At 45.4% G+C, this 22,564-nt stretch overlaps 1 protein-coding gene and 1 pseudogene across 1 annotated transcript; both read right to left on the bottom strand.

Moving 5' to 3' along the window:
* Nucleotides 1-11,641: 11,641 nt before the first annotated feature.
* On the bottom strand, nucleotides 11,642-14,016 carry PDYN (prodynorphin). Its single transcript, XM_039863675.1, has 2 exons — nucleotides 13,888-14,016; nucleotides 11,642-12,508 (listed from the first exon to the last, which is right to left on the bottom strand). Exons 1-2 carry the CDS (start codon nucleotides 14,014-14,016, stop codon nucleotides 11,867-11,869), a joined length of 771 nt encoding a protein of 256 aa, XP_039719609.1. The 3' UTR covers nucleotides 11,642-11,866.
* Nucleotides 14,017-16,108: 2,092 nt separating this feature from the next.
* On the bottom strand, nucleotides 16,109-16,227 carry LOC120603993 (uncharacterized; annotated as a pseudogene).
* Nucleotides 16,228-22,564: the final 6,337 nt, after the last annotated feature.

Raw genomic sequence — 22,564 nt, 5'->3', positions numbered from 1 at the left:
TCTCTTGCCCATCCCCCCCAATCCAGTCGAGTGACATGTGCAGCCAATTCCCCACCCAGGCTGGCACCACTGTATGGCCAGGGCACAAGCAGGGACTTTGGGGGTCACCTGAAAATCTCAACGTAACTCCTGAGTTAGCTTGGGGATGCCAGTGTTGGAGAGATTTTTTTTTATATACAGAAAAGGTTTCTTGCAAGGGCTTTTATTTAATTAATAGTCAATGTATTACAGTAGCTTTTTTGAAAAAACCTAGTCATTCTTAAGCTTTTAAGTTCAATTTATAAACCGTTATTCTATTTCTATACAGTCGCTTTCAAGGGGCTTTTGATTAATGGTCGGTCCACTCATACTCAGTTAAATGATCCATCCCATTTGCAAACTTGGTTAATTAAATTATCTTCAGCACTTTACGTAGGACTTACTAATTTAACACATTCAATTTCCTTTTTAAACACTTTTATTGCCTGACTTGACAAGCAAAACTTTCCAAAGTATTTAGTTAGCCACTTTGGAAAATCAAATTTAAAAACTTATAGATGCAGTGAATCTCAAGGTCTCTTATACATTCTGGTATCATTTATAAGTTTAGTATAAAAAGATTTGTATGCTTCTTGACAGAAAAATCACAAGTCTAAAATCAATTACACATTTTAAATTGGAGTCACAAGGCTAATTTGTTCATACTCTAATATACCAAAAAAAGGTCTCTTCGATGTTCTGAATACTTTAAATACCAAGCACACAATGATATGGGTGTGACTTCTGAACCTTTTCAAGGTTACAGGCATTTGCCTAATGAGGGGCTATTTCTCCATCATAAGTAGACTGGGGTGAATTCCTTCTACCATCTCAGGAGCAAAGGTTTCAGACTGTGATAGAAACTTCTGGGTCCTGATATCCATAGTCCCCTTCTCCCTGAGAACTAGAAGCTCAGATTCTGAATGAGCATTTGGCCACCTGGAATAGAGACAATATTTCCCAGCTTTCCTTGCAGCTAAGCGTGGCCATGTGATTAAGATCTGGCCAGTGAGATACAAGCAGAAACATTTTGTAGCAACTTCCAGAAACCTTTCTGAAAAGACAACTGGTATGTGTGTCCTTTCTCCCTCCTTCTTATCTGTTCCTCCATCTTGCCACCTGGACCATGGATGTGATGGTTGGCATCTAGCCACTCTCTTGGGCCCGGAAGACCAGGGCCTCACTCTAAAGATGATAGAGGGGTGAATTGCAAGGACTCTGGATTCTGATGACTTCATGGAGCAGGCGTCCATTTCAGCCTGTGATAGATTGTTAGAGAAGATTTCTTCCATCGATGCCTCTTGGCAATGTGACTCTGCCCTCTTCCCAGCAAGAGATGAAGTTTGTTTCTCTTCCCTGAGTCTGGACTGGTCCATGACTTGCTTTGGTCAGTCATAGGCTGCAGAATCGGCATTGGTGACTTCTGATGCTAGGCCATCAGAGGCCACACAGCTTCCACATTTGTCCTTTTGGAGTGCTGAGCCAAGACCCCACGTGAGGCAGTCAGTGTAGCCTACCACGAGATGAGGGTCCCAGCCAGGAGCAGAAGCTGCCAGGCACGAGAATGAGGCCGAGTGGGACCTCCCAGTCCAGGCAACCCTCCAGCTGATGCTGCTGCATGAGGGGGCCCAGGTGAAATCTGCAGGGCAGGTGCTCCACCGTTGCAGTGAATAAGAGAAATGAACTGTTGTTTTCAGCCACTAGGTTTCGGGCCAGTTTGTTTATGCAGCAAAAGCTAAATAAGACACAGCCCTAGACTGCCCACCTCTTACTTTTTTGATGAAAAAGAAACTTTGATCTTGTTTAAGCCATCATTGCTGTGAGCTGAATCCTGATGCACCTGTGGACCAGAGATTCTTGCTGAGACATGAATCTTGCTGGGACAGCGTTCAGGGTGACTCTCTCTTGTGCTGATGGACATCTGAGCCCTTTTTTAATTGGTTGCCGTGACAACAAGGGACTTCATTTCCTCTAAACAGGTTGGTCTTGTGGGCAATTAGATTATGGCCATACCCATTACCTAATTCTTCTGTCTGATAGAAAACTACACCCCCACCCCACAACTCCCCTGCCTTGCCCACCGGCTGCCCTGAGGTCAAATCCAACTTCCTTCCCTAATCTCCTTACAGTCTAATTGAATTCTGAAGCTCTTTCTTACCCTTACTGTCTGCCCAAGCTGCAACTCAGATAGATATTCGGAGGCTTCCTTTTAAATTCTGTCTCTCTCTCTTTCCATACTTGGTGCTACAACGTCCCTGAAGTTGAGTGAGACAGGAACTATGAGCCTCCTCTGGCTCTGAACCTCTGTTTTCTGATCTGCAAATGGAGACAGTGTTCTGACCTCACGGGTTTGCTGGGAGACCCCCAAGATAATGTCTGCAAACGCCTTGCTGTTCTCAGCCCCTTCACTCCCTCCTTTAAGGCCCCAAGTGACTTTCCAGAGCAATGGCAATAAACTCTCAGATGCTCCCTGTGGCCTCCCTCTCCACCTCTTCACTCCACATCAACCACGCTGGCCTCATGCTGATCCCCAAACCCCTTTGTGTTCCCACCTCGGGGCATATGCCCTGCTGTTCCCTCTACTGGGATGCTTTCCCCTCAGCTCTCCCAAGGCTGGCCCCTCCTCCACACTTCAGATCTTATTTTAAAAATTACCTTCCCTGAAGGTGTTGTCAAAGGAGCCGGCCTATCCCACCTTATCCCCTATACAACATGGGTTATAAAAATAATTTTAACTAATAATGAAATTATAACTTTAATAAAAAGTAAAGCTCTTAGTTGAAAACTTACACCCACACAAAGACCTGCACTTGGATATTTATAGCAGCTTTATTCATAATTACCAAAACTTGGAAGCAACCGAGATGTCCTTCAATAAGTGAATGGATAAATAAATTGTGGTACCTCTAGATAATAGAATATCATTCAGTGCTAAGGAGAAATGAGCTACCAAGCCATGAAAAGATGTGGAGGAAGCTTAAATGCATATTACCAAGTGAAAGAAGCCAGTCTGAAAAGACTACACACTGTATGATTCTAACTACATAACATTCTGGAAAAGACATGACTGTGGAGACAGTAAAAGATCAAGGGTGAGGGGAGGGAGAGTTGGAGGGTGAATAGATGGAGTACAGAGGATTTTTAGGGCAGTGAAGCTATTATTCCATATGATACGGTAATGGTGGATACATCTCATTATATATTTGTAAAAACCCATAGAATATATAACACAAAGAGTGAACCCAAATAATAATGCATCAATATTGGCTCAAGTGGTAACAAATGTATCATTCTAATGCAAGGTGTTAATAATAGGAGAAAATGATGAAGGTGAAGGAGTACCCAGGAACTCTGTACTTTCTTTCAATTTTTCTGTAAAGCCGTCACTAAAAAATAAAGTCTATAACTTTTTTTTTAATTAAAGCTCTTACAGCATTTAACCTATATAAAATTAAAATGGGGTTTTATTTATTGCTGTCTCATCCTCTAGAGCATGAACTCCAGGAGAACAGGAAGCTAGCCTATGAGTCCCCAAAATGAATGGATGACTTAGTGAGTCAACTGACAGCTCAGGGCTTGGCACAGAGTAGCATTCATTACACGAAAATAGGGTATAACCACACCACTCTCATGCTTAAACCTTTTGGAGTAAATTCCAAACCCGTTACCATGTGTAAAGCCGTGATCTGAAGCTAACTCAGCCCTCAGCGATGATGCTGGGCTCAACTTTGCCATCAGGAACCCTAGAGGGAGAAATGCTCTTTGAAACCTTCTGATTCTATTAAAGAGAAAGGTTCCCTCTGATGTTAGAGTCTTTAACATGCTTGCAACGCTCTCTTTCCTCCTGTCTCTAGCAGGCTTCAGCCCAGAGCTTGTCTCACATGATGTTGTTTCTTGAATTCATTGTTATGCCACTTCTCCTAACAAAATACAATACTGGCTTTCTACTCATAGTAGCATCTTATTCTCAGAAGTTTTTTTTTTAAGTAAGTTGAATTAAATAAGAATGTTAAGTATAGGATAGCGCACATGGATGTCCGATATCTGAGAAACACGAGATGAATTCTAAGGGTCCTTTTAGCAAAGACTATTGTGATTATATGGTTCACTTAAGCCGATTGGCTGAAATACATTCATCACAGTGTCATTTACAATAGCAATAACAATAATATTTATAATAATGTAAGCAACTTAAATGTTTATCCCATAGGAAGGATAACCAGATAATTTTTCACCCAGGACTCTTTTAAAAGTGAAAGAGGTATGATTAATTATGACACCAGAGCTAAGACACAATCTTGGGAATATTCCAGGCAAAGGGACATGTTCAGTCTCTCTACTCAACAGGAAATGCTTGAGTTAATTATGGCATATCCGGTTTGTGAATTAGTATGATTATGTAGATTTATAAATCACATGTGAAGAATATGTAAAAAGTGTATAAGACATATAATGTTAAATAAGAAAAGCGTATCATCCACTGTTCAGGGACAAGCAAAGAAACCACCAGGGAGGAGACACGCTGTAACATCCAGATGTCTCCAAGAGGTTTGGCTCGAAGGTGATATTTCTTGGAGGTTTATATATAACTATTTATGACTCACCTTGTTTCAGAAAACTTTGGTTCAGCACTTCTGACCATGTCACGTCTTTGCTTGAAAACCTCCACTTGCTTCCTTCGTTCTTGAAATAAAGCCCACAGTATGGCCTACAGGTCTTATGCAATCAAGCTCCCTCTCCACGTCCCTGTCTAGTCACCCTGGCTTTGCTCCAGAGTCTTACACCCACAATGTTCCTTCCACCTCTGGGCCTCTGCCCATACTGATCCTTCTACTGAAAGCCCTCCCTGCACTCACACCCGGCTAAGTCCTGTTCCTCCTTCAGGTCTCAGCTTCAAAGTCCTGTCTTCTGCAAGCCTTCTCAGCACCTCCATCAGGCTATGCCCCTGTTCTCCACACCTGTTACACACTCCTCTCTGGAGTAACTCTTCATTTATTTTTCATACTTATTTGTACTATGAGGCCTTCCCTGCTCAACTATAAAGTTCTTGCAGGCAAAGGTTATGCATGTGCCTTGGCCCAGGGTAGGGGCTCAGTAAACATTTGCTATATGAACTCTTGGTTCGTTATTTCCCATGAGCCTCTTGATGCTTTTCAGAGTTTTAAAATGTTCCTAAATTGTCAAGAGACACTGTCGTAATCTGTAAGATCTATAAGGTAATTGAATAGCAATATTCCCTAGTGCATTAAAATACAATTCAATTTGCAAAACTTTGATTTATACAATTTCCAATGACACATCTTTGATGTAAAGCAAGTTCCATTTCAGGGACTTTTCTCCCCAAAAGCTCAAGGCTAAAACCACAGAGGCTACATTTTCAAGGCTGAGATAGGAGCAGGGTGGGGAAAGGGTAGGGAGGGGGTTTGCTTGGAGCTGGCTTCTGCAGACCGATGTCTTAAGTGCAATACGCCACTACCATGGGTGGCTTCTGGAGAGCCGACCTCTGCCTGACCATGGTCCTAATGCCCATCGCTGCCTGTTAAGGACAGAACATGGTGCCTGGAGACTTAATCCCAAGAAGGAAAAGTTCCATGTCATTCCTGGTACCCTCCGTCTCTGGAGAGCGCTGTTCATCGACAGGAACACAGAATAGTCCCTTGTACTCCCTGAAGCCTGCTCTCCACACAGCAGCCACCTGATCCATTTAAATCTGTCAGATAATGGCTGTCCTGTGCATAAAACCCTCCAGCGTTCCCATCTCTCCTAAAGCAAAAGCCAAGGTCCTTTCCATGGCCCATAAATTGGGCAACAATATGACATATTGTTTCAACAAAGCACTTTGGGAGCAAAGAGGGCTCTACTAATCCCACAAGGAAACAGCAGCAACTGAGACAGTGCTGAGTCCCGGGAGCCTTGTGGTGATCTGGTCCTTATCTGCTTCTGCAAACTGTTTCCTACCCTCTGCCCTTACTTGTCTCCCCAGCTTCCTTATTCTTTTTTACACAGTCACAGACGCTCCTCTGGGCCTTGGCACTCGCTGTCCTCCCTGCACTCACAAACCCACAAGGCTCTCCCCCATCTCCTACACATCTCTGGTCAAATGTCCCCCTTCAGAAAAGGCTTTGTGACCTCCACCAAAGTCATGCCCTCCCTGCTCTCACTCACATAACCACACAAGCATTGTTGTTTGATTTCAATTTGCAGGCAGCTATGGTTTAAACCACAACCAGCCCCGCCCCCTGAAAGTGAGCTTCACTCAGTGAAGCGAGGACTCTACTTAATCACCACTGAATCTCCTGCCCCTCCCCCAGTGCAGGGTACAAAACAAATTCTCAATAAACTGTCATCAAGCGATTGGATAAAATTGGGTGGGGAGGGCTTTAGCACTGATTATGCAGCAACTTTGGGCCAGATGCTGTCCCTGTGTCTTCTCGTGTGACTCTCCACTACCTGCCAGCCCCATTTCCAGATAAGAAAACTAAAGATCACTTGCTCTGTTCATCATTTATTGACTCAGTGCCTGATGCAGAGCAGATATTATATATATATATCAGCTCTTGAAAGGACAAAAGCCCTTATGATAGCTACATCATCTTACAAATGAGAAAACTGTGTTCTGAAGAATTCAAAGCCCACCTCCCACAGCCCGGACCACATTCAGGTCCCTAGGTCCTGGGACTCTCAGTGCAGTGCTCCTTCTCCAAGTCTGAATGCCACATGGATCTTATCAGTGACAAGAAAGCATTCCCAACTTTCCCCCAACACCAGGGCAGGTCCCTTAGTAGCCACTCTGGGTAATGGGAGTTTAAGAGTGAGACAAGTGGGTGTTTTCAGATAACAAACTTCACGTCAAAGGAGATTAAGGATGAGGGGAGCCCCAGCAACAAAGAATAATGGGGCTTGGACTGAGTTAGAAAGAGACAAGATAAATAAGGTGGGAGTTCAACTCATGTGCACATTTACATATTAGAAGAGCGATTACAAAATCTTTGTTATAAATCTCTCCCCAGCCGTAATGAGAGACGACACGAATCCAGAATGCCAAAATAATATCTATTAGGGCATCATTGTTTCTGGCACTGTCATGGGGATTTTCGTTGTCTTTGCTTTGGGTCCTTTAATTAACAGACAAGCCCCATCGCTGGGCTCACTTGTGTGAAGGACTTAGAGTTGGGGATGGGGAGAAATGATCCACATCCAAGGGATCATTATGATTGTCATGATCATAATGACGAGACTCTCTTCACTGGCAATGCTGTATGGTGTTGTCGTGGAAACCGTGTGCTTATTAGTAACGCACTCCTTTAAGGTTACCGGGAGGGATGTTGGCATCCCTTAACCAACGACTGCTCTATGATCACTGCACAGTGGCCTTGGTGACATGGACAAAGAATCGGGACTCTGCAAGGCCCGTGATGTTTTTATTCCAGTTCTTTCTCTGGCTTGCTCTCCATTCCCCCAAACAGCTCATAAAAAATGATCACCCCTCTGGGGTGCTGGAATTATTCCATTTTGTGATCTGAGTGGTGGTCACACAAGTGTGGACATATGTAAGAATCCACTGAGCCATACACTTAAGATTAAGTGCACTTTACAGCACATATGCTATAGTCCATAAAAAAAAAAATTTTTTTTTTTAATTTTATCCTTTTCTTACCACCAGGAGAATTTTGTCCTTTCAACAGGTGTATGCCTCATCTGGTGACATCTGGAATATCATAATCAAAGACACCGCCTTTCAAGAGGGGGCAGCAACTGGCGTCATGCACCGCTTGTGTGTAAGTGCATCATAGACTTTGTATTACTGAATCCTCACTTCTCCGCAGAGAACTCAGTATTTTTCTCCCCATTTGACAGATTAGAAACTGAGGCTCAGTGAAGTGCAGTGGCTCTCCCAGAGACACTCAAGGAAGGGAGATCTGAACCCAGTTCTCTGTGACCCCTAGCCATGCTCTTTCCACTTTATATGAGCATGCCTCCGAGAACAAGTGAAATGTGTCCAGAAAAGGGAGTCCAGAACAGCAACATCCTGGAATCCATAGCACATGGGGAGAATTTAAAACCTCTCCCAAAGGAGTGTTTCTCATTTAAAAAAAAAAAAAAGTCACAAAATTGCGGTGAGAGACTGTTGAGTCTCATCCCAAACATATGGTTGGTGGTCCTGCTCGGTACTTTAAAAAAAAATTATTTGCCTACATTGAAAAAAAAATGCAAATCCATATTTCTACAGTTTCTTAAAAATCAGATCTGGCTACTCTGGGCCCACATTCCCCATGATATATACTCTCCAGTTTGCCCCAGTCTCTACCGGGCCACCTTCACTCACTCGGGGGGCGAGAATCTGCTGTTTGGTGGGCTGGCATTCATTTGTTCTCCTACTCAGAACCATGCTCTAATTTTTCTCTTGAGAACCACCTCCTTTCTCACTCCTAATCCAGCTACTTTGAGTTGGGTCGAATCCATCCCTGGCTCCAGTGGTATCTGTGTGTTAAGTCCTGACCAATCATAACATTACATTAATCTGTCCGCAATGATGGTATTAGCTCTGGATTGGACATATGACCCTATTAGAGCCAATGAGATTCACTGAAACTTTGATTGGGATTTGCTGTGAAAATTGCATGCTGGACTTGAACCTGCATGGTGTAGCCTGGAGCTGCTGTCAGACACCTCAAAAACACATGAGGTCTTAGAATGAATCCAACACAGAGGAGAAAAGAGCCTAGTGATGGAGAGTTCCTGGTGTCCTTACTGAGCCCATTGATCAAGCTCTACCCGACTATGATATCTGTATTCATCATTTATATGAGCCAACGAATTATCTGAGTGTTTGTTTGTTTGTTTGTTTAAACTTTCTAAAATAGCTAGAATCTATTTGTTTGCAAGTAACAGAAAAGTCTTCCCTGGAGAAGCTCCTGGGCTAGTAAACAGTAGGAACAGGACTCAACGTGTAAAAGTGAAGAAACCTAAATTTCAACCCAACGGAAAAATGTAACTTTCCAACCCTGCATCATGAAGGAGTAGCAGTCTGTCGTTTCAGGTCAGTGAAAGCATTCGAGCAGATCGAAATTTATTATCCATGTGTCCATTTTGCACAGGGTGGGTAGAGGAAAGAGAGAACCCCGACCTTAGGTTCCTTCCAAATTGATGACCTTATGAATATCAAGAATGGGATATTCCTCAAGAGGGATTTCCTGAACACCCTAGGGAGATTCCTCCCCTTCCCCCTTTTATCCTTTATTACTAAATCCCAATTGTTTTCTTCCTAGTAATTAACACTACTTTAAATTTTATTTAAATTTAGTTTTATTTTTAAACTTAGATTTCTATTTTTGTTTACTTGTTAATTTCTCTCTCCCCCCTACTAGACTGTAAGTTCCAGAAGAGCAAAGACCTATAGTCCTGTATCTTCAGCACCTAGCAAAAGGCCTACCAGACAGCAGGCTTCAATTAACACTTTGTTGAATGAGTGAGACTTCCCTGACTCTATGTTTTCCATAAAGTCATTCAGAAAACCAGTGTCCAAATGGAACCCACATGGTCTGGAGTCATTGAGTGTCTTTCACTCTAGCCCTATTAAAAGACATCTCATCTATGCCATTTAATGAAGGATGTCATTTCAGTAAAAGACATTGTGCCACTCATTCTCTAGTGTTCTTCATGCCTAGCACATTCACTTTGTCCAAGGACATTTCTCTCTTACCCAGGTCATACAGCATGGGAGACAACTCCTGGAGCTCCGTGAGACTCAGTTTCCCTCTGCAGCACCTCCCCCTGCTCTCCCAACCAAGTTGCTGGGTGCTTGAGCTTTGCCCCTATCCCATAAGACAATGTAGGTAAGGAAATCCTCATTGACTAAGCATCTACTATGTTCTAAGAGCTTTGCATATATGATTACCTCTAACTCTCACAGCCACCTTCAAAGCTGGCTCTCTCAGTCTTTATTTTATTAGTCTTTATTTTACTTAAGGTTCAGAGAGGCCAAATGACTTACCCAAGGTCACACAGATATCAAATTTAGGGCTATGGCACTCTAAAATTTGTGCCCTTTCTATCATCCTACATATAATTTTCTAGCATGAAAAATGTGTGTGTGTGTGTGTGTGTGTGTGTGAGAGAGAGAGAGAGAGAGAGAGAGAGCGTGCGCATGCGTGCTCATGCACATGTATTTTTTCATTCCCCAACACTTGTTTCTACAAATGGTGTTTTTACTCCCTGGAGACTGAGGCATACATATACACAGCCCTCAAGTCATCAGCAATTTTATTTATTTATTGTACTGGAGGAATGGGAAATAACACAGGCCAATTAAGGATTAAGCAAATTCCAAGTAAATTGCATAAATGGGATTTTTAAAAAGCACACAAAGTAACCCTAAGACAATCAATACATTTCAGAACATTATGAGAGAGTTGGGGGTTGCACATGAAGAGGTGTGCTCAGTAGAATCTATACAAATTTGGTTAATTTGCATTAACCAAACTCAAGTCTGTTTCCTCTCCTAGCCAGCCCAGCCTCCTGGACCCACAAACTAAATTATAGTGCCTAGGGACAAATGAGCAAGACAGAGAAACAGAGACAGAGAGAGGAGACTTTGATTGAAACCAAGGCATCAGGAGATCTCCGCCTCTGACTCTAGGTTATTTGAATCAAGGGAACTCATTTGGCATCAAGCACTTAATTATTTCAGTCCTCTTTATGGTTTCATTTCAAGACATTAAGAGAAAAGAATCATCACTGGGGTTGAGAAGGGCCTTTTTCTCTTTTTCACCGTTGCTCCTGGATTCCCTTACTCAATGCCCACTGCATATGTCTGGCCAGATGGCTTGGACTCTTGGAGGCCAATTCAGCTGCTCAAGAACATGGTTGTGCTTAACCTCATCAACTTGACTCAGCTTCAGTTCATCCTGGGGTAGGAGTGAGGTACTGATCAGTTTAATTAGTTTAATGAGGGCTGAGGGAACTGGTCTACATTTTGAGTTTGTTGCACAGAACAAATTGGTTTGCCTCTCTCTCCCTGCCCCACTACATCATTTCAGCATTCAGAAGGAGAACTATTCTCATTAACCATTTAGGAAAGAGATTGTCCCTCCCTTCTTCTCCTTTGATTGTCCCTCCCTTCCTCTCCTTTGAGGAATTGAGCACTGTCCACGGTACCAACATGGACTGGAGTCCAGGAACTCAGTTCTTCAAGATGTGTGTTTCTAAACAATGAGAACTCAGAGTATATGACTGAGCATTTAACCCACTAGAAGACTGAATTCCCGCTCCAATAAAAGGTAGTGTCAGTGTATTTTACCTAAAGCATAGTCTCCACAGTGGGGTGCACGAGGAGATCCTTTGAGGATTTGGAATAAAATGTTAGAGTTTCTATTTGTTTATTTATCTTGTTTTACATTTCAACCCTTTGTGTGTTTGATGTGTACATATTCTCTTAATGAATATACCTTCATGAAGGTATGCTCATTTTTCTTCTGAGAGAGGCCTGTGATTAGTAAAGTTTGGAGGCAAGAGATCCAGAAGGATGAAGAACAAGTCAGCCTGGATTCCTGGAATTGAGGAGTCACATGAATGGGGGTGGAGGGAATGATATCGAAAGCTGTTTTAGATGTATAGGGCCTGAGCCAAGCATTGAGCCTATTGGAGAGGGGAACCTCCATCCTTCCCCCGCACTGACTCCAGACAAAAACTTCACTCCAGGCAAAAGAGGGGCAGGCTGGGTTTGGATGTTTTGTAGACAATGCTGAACTGAGCACAGGGACGGGGGATGTGGGGAAGAAGAATGAGTACGCTCCAAACTGGAAGGGTATGGGGGAGTTTGTGATTCACCTCCATTATGGGGAGGTGTTTAAGCATCAAAAAGCTCTCCGGAGTACGCACTGGGGTCCTCCTGGGACCGAGTTACCACCTTGAACTGGCGCCGGAGAAAACCGCCATAGCGCTTCTGATTGTCCCACTTGAGCTTAGGACGGATGCGCCGCAAGAAGCCCCCATAGCGTTTGTACAGGTCCTCGTGACCCATCATATCTCCATCTCCCTCCCCCTCCCCAGCCACCTCTGAGCTCCTCTTGGGGTATTTGCGCAAGAAGCCCCCGTAGCGTTTGACCTGCTCCTTGGGGTCCTCCTCATCAGAATCCAGCGCTCCAGCTTCTATGGCGCCATCGTTCAGCTGGGTATCTCCCATCAGTTCTGACTCTACTCCCTCCCTCAACCTGCCAGTGAGACCCCTGAGCTTCTCTGCCAGGCTCCTGCTCAGAGCATTCTCCTCTGGTGAGGTGCTGAGAAGGAACCTGCTTTTCTCCAGCTCTTTCAGGAAGGGCCCCGTGCGCTTGGCCAGCTCACCATAGGGCTCTTCTAAAGCTGTCTTGCTCTCCAAGTCTTCCTTGCCATTGAACCCAAGGGGAAAGGGGGAGAAAAAAGACAGAAGGCCCTGGCACCTCTCCCACTCTTCAGGGGGCAGCAGGGCAGCCTGGCATTCCAGGGAGCAAATCTGCAAGAAACCACAGTATTAATGTCATCAGCATCAAACTGTCAAAGCACATGTACTCGCCTGCCCCAGAGAGTCCTCTCTAATGCCTGAGAAAATCAAATTAGCTGCAATCACTAAGCCTCAGGGCTGCCCACTTTAATGCTCCCAATGCATAAAGGTAGGTGACATTATGCCTATGTGGGTGATGAGGAAACAGACATGGAGAAATAAAATAGCTTTTCCAAAGGCACATGGCTATGGGTGGCAGTACCAAAATTGGAAGTAAGATCTGATAGCACTCTGCTGAGCTTGCCCATCACTTCCACTTCTGACTCCAGAAGTAGTTGGTTCTCCCTACCTTTCCTTGAAAAGATACTGCAAACACTTTATAGAGCGGGACAGAAGCAATGCAGAATGGTAGAAAAAACACATGAGGGGACATCAAATCTGAGGGACAAGAGCATCTATTTCATTGGTGCTTTGGGAGAATCCAAACATCATAATGTTGATTATGATGGTGATGACAATACCGGACAATTCTGCAACTTGGACCAAGGCAGGCTAATGCCACAAGTCCTCATGCTTAACCATTGTTCTCTCCTGAAATCATGTATGGACAGCACCTGCCAAGCTAGGCTCATCTCAGTAAAGAGTGGCTAGAATTGTATTTTTAATACTTTGCATCATCATCTAATGGAATCACCCCCATTTTATAGATGAGAAAACTAAGACTCAGAAGTATCCAGGGTCATGGAACAAGAAAGTGGCAGCACAAAAGCCTGCATTCTGTCCACCACACCGTTGGTACCTCCAGCCCATCTGCTCGTACAGGAGAGGAACATGGGGAAGCTTGACTCAAAGCAAAGCCAATAAGGCTGAGCTAAGAGATACTAAGACCCAGGAGAGGAATCAAGGCCTAGATCCCATCAATCAGATCTCAGTATTTAGGGATAGTGAAACACGTTCCTTCCATGGGAGTGACTAAATTTGGAGGTGCCCATCAGTCTGGTGGTAAGAAGCCCTGAAAAGTTACACTAGGGCTGCTGACTCCCAAAGTCAGCACACCTCATGAATGATGCTCCTTGTTGCCAGGCATCAGGCTCCTTGGAAACCTGAATCTTTCTCAGATCTGAGTGAGCCCATGACGGTGAGGTCTGGAGAAGGTATGGGAGCTAGAAAACAGCAGCCTATGGTGCCCAGGCTGACTACACGGCAGGACATGCCCTACACAGGTGGAATGAGTATACAGGACATGCCCTACACAGGTGGAATGAGTATACAGGACAGGCATGGCACTCCCCAGGCCTGCTGTCTTCCCTCTCTGGGCTCCACGTACAGATGGTTCCTTCCACACACAGTCCCCAGGACCTAGGCATCCAGGAGCCTTGCCTGAAACCTACCAGGGGGTTGATGGGTTTGGGCCCACCCTGGGTCTTTACAGCACACAAGGAGCAGCGGGACAGGCAGTTTGCCGTGACGGAGGGGAGCATGAGGAGGCAAGCAGCCAGCACCAGCCCCTGCCACACCATTCTTCTTGGCTCTTCCTGCTGGGGAAGGAGATAGAGAAAATAATGAAATCCGTGATCACCTACTCTGTGGGATATATCCTGAGTCTGCAGTCATCTCATCAACTCATGCTGACAGCACCACAGGCAAACATTCTGGTTCCTATTCTGCAGATGAGAACAGAGACCCAGAGAGGCACAGTAGGTGCCCAAGGCCAAAGGTCAAGGAAAGGAATTAACATGCTCCAAGCGCCTGCTTTGGGCTAGGAGCTTTCCTGTACATTCACATGCAATCTGCACAACAGCTCTTTAGGTAGGTTGTGACATTGCACAGATGGGGAAATGGAGGCTCAGAGAGGGGAAGTGTTGCCCGCACCGCTGGGCAGTGGACAGGCCAGGACTTGACCTGGGTCAGTCATCCTTCAAAACCCACTTTGATCACCCACCAAACTAGAAGATACTCGGCCATCAGCTTTTCTGAGTTCTCTGAGGCTTCCATCACCTGCCTCTGCCTTCTGCTCCCCAAGCTGTCCCCAAGCCAGCCCTTTCTGCTGTGTAAGGTCTCTGGAATTTACTTTTTCCACTCCAGCACTTCTACTCACCCTGGTCATAACTCTGCCTCCAGTTCCTTCTCTGATCCCCGCTGCCCACCCTGAAATGCTCTGCTCAGTAGATCAATTCTGTGATCAGATGTGTCGGAATGGGTCATACCTGGCCCTTCTCCTAAATGTCAGGGATACCTTCTATCCTTTCCCTATACCCCAATACTTCAGCTCTGAGTTCCAACTACATCCAGTTATTTGTAGTTCCTCTAATTAATCTATCAGGCCCTGTCCCACCTCTGGGCCTTTGCGCATGCTATTCTCTCTGCCTGGAAAATCCTTTCTCTCCTCCTCTGTTACCTGTCATTTAGGTCCTACATCACATATCACCTCCTCCAGGCAGTTTTCCCTGATCTCCTAGGCTGGATAGGAAGCTCTTCCTTTGTATTCTCCCAGCAACTTGTGCCTCCTCCATCAAAACATTCCACTATTTGGTAATTAGCTATATGAGGCTTTAGACTTTGTTTCCAGTAAGGCTTCAGACTTTGTCTTGTTTTTGTCTGAAATATTCTGCGTTGCTCAAATATGCCATGCTGGCTCCTACCCAGGGCCTTTGCACTTTCCCTTCCTGTCTGCTGGTACTCTGACCTGATTGTCCCATGGCTTGCTCCTTTTTGTAATCAAGTGCATTAAATGTCACATCACCCAGAGGTGTTGGCTGACTCCTGTATTATATGGGGTTTCCTGGGTCTCTCTCACATCATCCTTGCTTCGTTGGCATCACCATATCGTACTGTGCTATTATTTGATGTTTGTTACTGTTGTTATGGTTGTTTGTTATAATCTCCCCCACTAGAATGTTAGCTCTGTGAGGGCACAGATACTAACAGTCATAATCCCTGCTGTATCCTAGCATCTACAGCCCTGACCGACATATAGTAGTCCCTCAATAAATACTAGACAAATGAAATCAGTGCTTCGTAGTCTGTAAAATGCTGTCCCTTTCTAGTTAACTCCTTATAAACCAAATATCAAGACTCAAATCCATTCAAATGGGAGCACAGAGCATTTTTCTCAATTGGAAATGGGAAGTTCTCCTAAGACACAGGCCTGGGGCAGGGCTCCATGCTCCTACCAGCCTTATCCTTACAGCCTGATACCTCTAATGCCACTGTCGGGAATGGCTGTCCTCCTTGCCTCCTCCAAGTGCCCCATTTTTGCAAACTGCCCTGTTTGCTCATGTGTTGAGGGAGTTTAGAACTTTCCACCACATGGCCCCAATGGCCCATGCTGCAACCCAGAGCCAGTCTCCCTCCTCAGAATACACAGTAGGTTCCCCCACCAAGCATGCCTGATAGTGTGATCCCAGCCACCATTTATGAAGCCCCTACTGTGCTTGGGCCTCAAGCTAAGCAAAATCCATCGTCTCATTTATTCTTTCTCAGTGAAGTAGGCACTTCCGGTCCAGTGAATTGCCTATCCCTTCAGCGAGTGGTAAAGTTGGGGTGCAAGTCTGTTATGTTTGATTCCCCACAATTTCTTAGAACACCTGATTCTTTTTTTTTTTTTTTTTACACCTACAGCACCTAGTCTTCCTAGGTGGTCTCCCATCCAAGTACTAACCGGGCCCGACCCTGCTTAGCTTCCGAAATCAGACGAGATCGGGCACGTTCTGGGTGGCATGGCCATAGACTTAGAATACCTGGTTCGTTAACAGCTGAATCCTCCATGAGGACCAGAGGGCACAGGTCTTTGACTTGTATATTGTTCTCAATCCACCCACACACTCTGAGAGGTGGGCCTCATTATCCTCACTTTATAAATGAGAAAACTGGTGCTCAGAGAGGCTTGGTAAAACTCCTAAGGTTGATGAACAATTAAAAGTGAGAACTGAGGTCCACCTGCCTCTCTTTGGCTGGGCCAGGCCGGCTCCCCTAAGCAGGAAGGCTCAGAGAAGAAAACTCAGGGAAGTAATCTGTGTCCATCCCACATCTCTCTCCTGTCCTCGAGCTTCTCTCTTACTCTATCAGCTGCTGAGCGGATTTGGGTTCCAGGCAAGTAAGCTGTGCCATTTACGCGCACATACAAAGCAAGCAGCTCATGTTTTCCCTGATACCAGCAATGGCTGGGCTGGCCTGCTGCAAGATTAGCAGTGAATTAACCAGCTGGGACGGGAAGGCTACACTACCCTCTCACTCTTAGCCAGAGGCTTCCCACACAGCTTGGCTGCTGCAGTAGGAGGCCAGATTTGAGATCTCTTCATCCTGGGCAAAAATGGTGTCGGCGTCCTTTCCTTTCATCCATTATTAACATTATATTTAATAATAATAATTCTAGCTGGTCCCATGGTTGTTAATCACTCAAGATGTTCTGACCAATTCTCAGGATGAACTCATTTATATTCAGAGCAACTCCATGGGATGGGAACTATTGTCATGCCCACTTTACAGATGAAGAAAATGAGTTAAGACATCTGCCAAGATTTTAAAGCTAGTAAGTGGCCAAGCCAGGATTTGACCCAGGCAGTCTTCCTCCGGAGCCCACCTTCTTAACCACAGTGTGTTGCCTCAGCCCCTTCAAGTCACCCCTCCTCAGCCTTCTGCTTCTCCCTCCAGGGGCCCAGATCAGTCTCCTCCTGGTTCCAGAGCAGCTTCATGTTGCCTCCAAAGCACCCTCCCCCACAACGGCCAGAGAACAATTCTGAAACACCAGTCTGACTGCTGCCCAGCCTCGTATCCCGGTTCGCTATTGCCTTTGAGAGGAAGTTTACCCCATAGCTGGAGGCTCAAGGGCTTTCCTACTGAGAAAGGCTGACATTGATCAGGGCTGACTGTGTGCCAAGCCCTGTGCTGAGTCTCATATGCATCTTAATGTAAGGGGTCTTTATAACAATCTCATAAGGCTGGGACTAATATTCTTCCCATTCAACAGATGAGGAAATAGAGCCACAGACAGATTACACTATCTGTTCAAGATACCCCAGCAAATGCACAGCACCCAGACTGGTTGTGAGCTCCATCTGACCTGGGCCTGACCACACCACCTGCAATTCCAAAGGATGCCCCAAGCTCCTCATCTTCCAAGCCTTTGCGCACAAGTTTCCCTCTGCCTGGAATGTATTTCTTACCCCACCCACTTACTCCCATCACCCTCTGACCTGGCTGACTTCTTCAAAACTCAGCCTCAGTTGCCTCCCCCAGGAAGTCTGTCTGGATTAGGCCCTTCCTCTGAGCTCCCAGTCACCTGTGCTGGCTCTATCACATAATTACCTTTTTCTCAAGGACAAAAATAGAGAGATTGGGGGTTGGGCAGGGTCAAGTGGGGCTGAACCCTCTGACTTCCTTCTCTCAGCCCAGGACATGGCAAGTGTCCAGAGAGGCAAACAGGCCACCTTCAGGACAAACTCAGCAAATGGGCAGAGGATGTTCTGACTTTCACAAGGATTTCTTTAAAAAAAATTTGTTGCCAGCATTATCGAATTGGGAGAGTTTTACATTTTAAACGTCTCAATTTCCAACTGTCTTAAAAAATCTAAAGCCTTGGAGACATGAGGACTGCATTCTAATCTGGCAATAGTCACAGATGGGACACATGCAACCTGGTCACCACTGTCCTCACCCTGTGGCTTCTCTCACATCCGACCCTGCTGAGCACCTGAGAGTCATTTGAGTTTGCAACTCCTGGACCGTCTGACAACTCTAACAGCCTGGAGCAGCGGCATGGGATGCGAGGGGACAGCTGGTGAGAAAGGAGAGGTGATCCCTTCCTGACCCCGAAGCGGGATCACCAAGTGGTTAGTAACATGGATTTAGATCCCATCCCTTATCATCAGGTTGGGAAAAGCACTGATTTCTACTGTGCCTCAGTTTTCTCAGCTATGAAATGGGGCTAATCATAATGCTTCAGGGGGTTGGTATAGGAATTAAATAAGTGATCATGTATAGAGTGCCTTTATAGTGAGTGCTTTAAATAGAGTGTGAAGGCTTTACTCCAACAGTACTTGGGCTACAGGAGAAGGGAAAAGAAGAGGACAAAAAGGAGTGACAATATAGGGCCTAGGACACAGAGGGAACAACAACAACAAAAAGTTGTTGAATGAATTAACTGCCACATGCAGAGGGCCTGCTGTGCACCAGGCAGGACCAAGTGCTCCTTATTCTTGGTCACATCAATCCATAACAGCCACCACTTCTCTTCTGTGTATTACCACTTTACACATATTATTCTAATCCTCACAACAACCCAGAGGTGAGTGTCTTTATACCCAAGGTACAGAGGACAAGACTGAGGCTGGGAGAGAAGTTCACTTGGCTTGTAAATGGGAGAGTTAGGCTTCCAACCAGATCTCTCTGGGGTAAAAGGTGACCCTAATAGAGACACATCAGCCCTGAGGTTTCCCTAAGCAATCCTATTTCCTTCCTTTTGTAGGATAAAAAGATTATTGAGCAATGTCAGATGAGTCCCAAGAGGGAGCATTTTCTCCTTTGCGATGGAGATGTACTTGGAAGTCATACATCAGAGGTAGCCCTGCCTGCTTCTCATTTTTGATTTGGGATGAGCTGAGGAGAGAAGGAACTTGGCAATTCATTGGTGTGAGAGGCAAAAGCAAACCCCGTGGTGAGCTCAAGGGCAGCAGCAGGCACACAGATCCCAGGGGAGGGCTTACATGGCCCACAGTGAAGGAGGGGCCTCTTTCATGGACTTGGCAGGCCGGCGGGGAGGGGGGCGCTCCCAACGGCCCTCCCAAAGAAAAACCCTCCACGCTTGCAAGTTTCTGAAGCTTTCCTCAGCCACTGCCTCATGGCGCTTTGTGACAGCCCAGTAAGAGAAGCATGGGCTGGTGGAGGAAGAGGGGTGGCTCCCCACTAACAGGAAAGAAAATTTTAGACTCACCAGCCTTCATAATCACGGGATCCCTTTCCTTATAATAAATCTCTTTCTCTCTATATATACACATCCTATTGTTTCTGTTCTTCTGGAGAGCTCTGACTCATACAACACCTATTGCATTTGTTCCCATATTGTCTATGGCTGCCTTCACTGCTACTAAAGCACAGATTCATGCTGAAACAGGGACTGTAGGGACGAGAATGCCAAACATACTTACCTTAAGGAAAAAGTTTGCTGACCCCTGCCTTCATTAATTTTATAAGCATTTTATAACTCCATTTATTCTAAGAGTTTTGAAGCGATCTTCTTGAGAAAATCAGAGAGGAATCAATCCCTTCTCTAAGCCTCATCTGTAAATGGGGTTGTGTCACCTTCCTGCTGTGCCTTCATAAGGACCGACTAAGACAGCATCATTTATATGGCCAGCACATAGTATGCCCTTTTTTCACCCAGGGCCCAGAGTTCCTTGAAAGGAAAGAGACTGCTTGCCCTATTATCTCCTCTTGATGACATTCTATATTGGATTCAGAGGGCTCGGAAGAGCAGCACGCATTTTTATTTAAAAAGCCAGCATGGAATAATAATGGTTTGATTTAACATCGCAATTATCTCTCCAAGCACTTTATCGCATATGATAATCCCTATTTGATAGAAGAGGAAATGGGAAAAGGTAGAAATGAAGTCACTTGTTTAAGGTCACATCATGAGTCAGGAGGGAAATGGAGACAGAGCTGGGCCCTCCCACAGCCAGGCATGACTCGAACCGAGGCGATGCGTCCTTTCAATGACTCTCCAACGACACACATCGCAACAGCCAACAAACACTGCACTGATGGTCTGTGCTAGGCCCTGGGGCCTCCCATGGAGCCTATGGGGCAGGTGCTACCATTACAGGCTCAAGTTCCAGATAAGAAGTATAAGAACAAAGTGACTAAGCGTCCCCAAAGTCCTGAGCATAGGCATGATAGAGTTGGAGTTCTCTGAGTCCATAGCATTCACTGTTTAAGGCATAGCTGCGGAGATACGCTCATTGCTATGCATTTTATCTCAACTGTATTTTCACCCTCAGGAGAATACAGTGGCCTGGGAATTATTAGCTCCATTTTCTAGATAGGGAACAGAGACTCAAAAAAGCAAAATGACTGGGTTAAGGCCAAGAGGAAGCAAGGATCTGACAGAATCAGACTTAAGTCAGTATGTGATTCCACTCCGCAAACCATCCCTGAGGTACGGGTATGCGTTAAATGTCCCTCAGATCTCCCCACCAAACTCTCATATTCCTGAAGATGGACTATTTGGAGTTTTATCCCACTCAAAAATATGTAAAATTCATCTTTGTGGGTCTCTAGTGGGCTGGCAAAGGGAGACCCAGAAAACTGACACAACAGTTAGGCCTTTTACGTCATTAACAAAGAATAGATTATCATTTTAGGGGAGTGGGAGGCTGGGGGGCGGGGGTCTGAATGGAATGTGAAGCCACCGGTTAGTCCACCAAGAATCAAAGCACAAAGCATAGGATGAGCCCACGCAGAGGGTCGGTCACCTCTCTCAGGCCGTTTGTTATGCAGAGACCAGAATGAAAGCCTTGCAGTTGATGGTCATGATGGGATCGTTAACTGCGTTTTTTAAAAGAATGTATTTCAAGAGCAGGATTCACATGGAACGCCCATCCTTTGTTACTTGATGCAATTATGGGAGGGGGAGAAAGGCAAAGGATGGGAATCAGAGAGAGATGACCGTGAAGAGACACAGAAAGCAGAAGACAGAGGGAGGGGGGATGGGGAAGACAGAGGGGCAGAGGGATGGGAGGTGCAAAAGGGAAGTGGCAGAGATGAGACTTGCATTCACAGAGAGACTGACACCTGGGAATTCAGAGAGTAAGATGATAGGCCGTGTGGGAAAAGAAAGTAAAGATGAGAAATAGAGATAGAGGAGGGAGAAAGTATATGGAAAAGGAACGGGAGAGGGAGGAGCGGTGGGGAAAGGAGGGAACAAAATGACGGCGAGGAGACAAGAGAGGAAGTGGACTCTGATTCAGGAGGTTGACCTACTATGTGAATCACAGACACAAATTCTCTCCTCCTGCCAGTGGACCAGAGACCCAGCTATGTAATAACTACTCAATAAACCCTTGTCAGGTTAAATTGAACTGGTCAATAATAGGTCAAAGAGTCAAATGATGGTGGACAAATTGCTCCCTGGTGAATACGCCTGCAGCCTGCAGCCTGCAGCCTGCAGCCAACTACTCTGGTCAGTAGGGTGGTTGGATGGCCTCGGGGAGAAGCCCCCTGAGCCAGGAGATGTTCCTTGTGGACCTGGGCCGTTACCCTTCTGCCAAGAGCACTGGTCTGGGCTCAGGCTGGGAGGAATTAATAGAGTCCAACTTCGAAGGACCCAGGGATACCTCTCCATCTCCAAGGCCCAACCCTGGGCTAACCTGGGTGTCTCTAGCAAGGTTTACTGCCCTCCACAACGGCTAGCTCTGTCTTAGTGAAATCGTTTTAGCTCTTCGTCAGACCCAATGAGATTAACCAACATTTATGGACCGAGACGCGTGAAAACAGTGAGAGAAATCAGGTAGCTGACCGCATTTTCTCAGACATGTGTTGAAATCAAACCGCCAACTATTGATCTCGCTCAGATTGATGGAAAACATCTAATAAATACAACAATTGTACAAGAATGACCCGAGGAGGTGGGCAGTGGGCAAGGAATCAGGGAGGATCGATCAAGTGAAGATATAGAGTCTTCTGTTGTGTGGAGAGAATGGGATGGGAAGGGGAAGGCGGTGTCTGTCCCACAAAACAGTAAAAGTAGATCCTATTATCTGGACATTGTACACAGCACGATGGAGTGAGATAGATGATCAGGGATATTATAATAGATTAAGGGGAGTGAAGGGAGTCCAACTCTGCCACTCAGTGAAAACTTGAGCAGTCATATTTACACTTGTTAAGTACGACTAAATGCCAGGCATATTACAGTATCCCAGAGGAGTCTCACAATAACCCCAGGAGGTGAATATTATTCTTACTATTATCCTTATTATACGGGTGAGGAAATTAATGTTCAGAGAGGGACAGCTACTGTCCCAAAATCACAAAGCAAATGAGTGGTGGGATTTGAACCCAACATCATCT

This window comes from Pteropus medius, unplaced genomic scaffold (genome assembly GCF_902729225.1).
Source record: "Pteropus medius unplaced genomic scaffold, Ma_sr-lr_union100, whole genome shotgun sequence".
Lineage (NCBI taxonomy): Eukaryota > Metazoa > Chordata > Mammalia > Chiroptera > Pteropodidae > Pteropus > Pteropus medius.
This window is presented reverse-complemented; position numbering and strand designations above follow the sequence as displayed.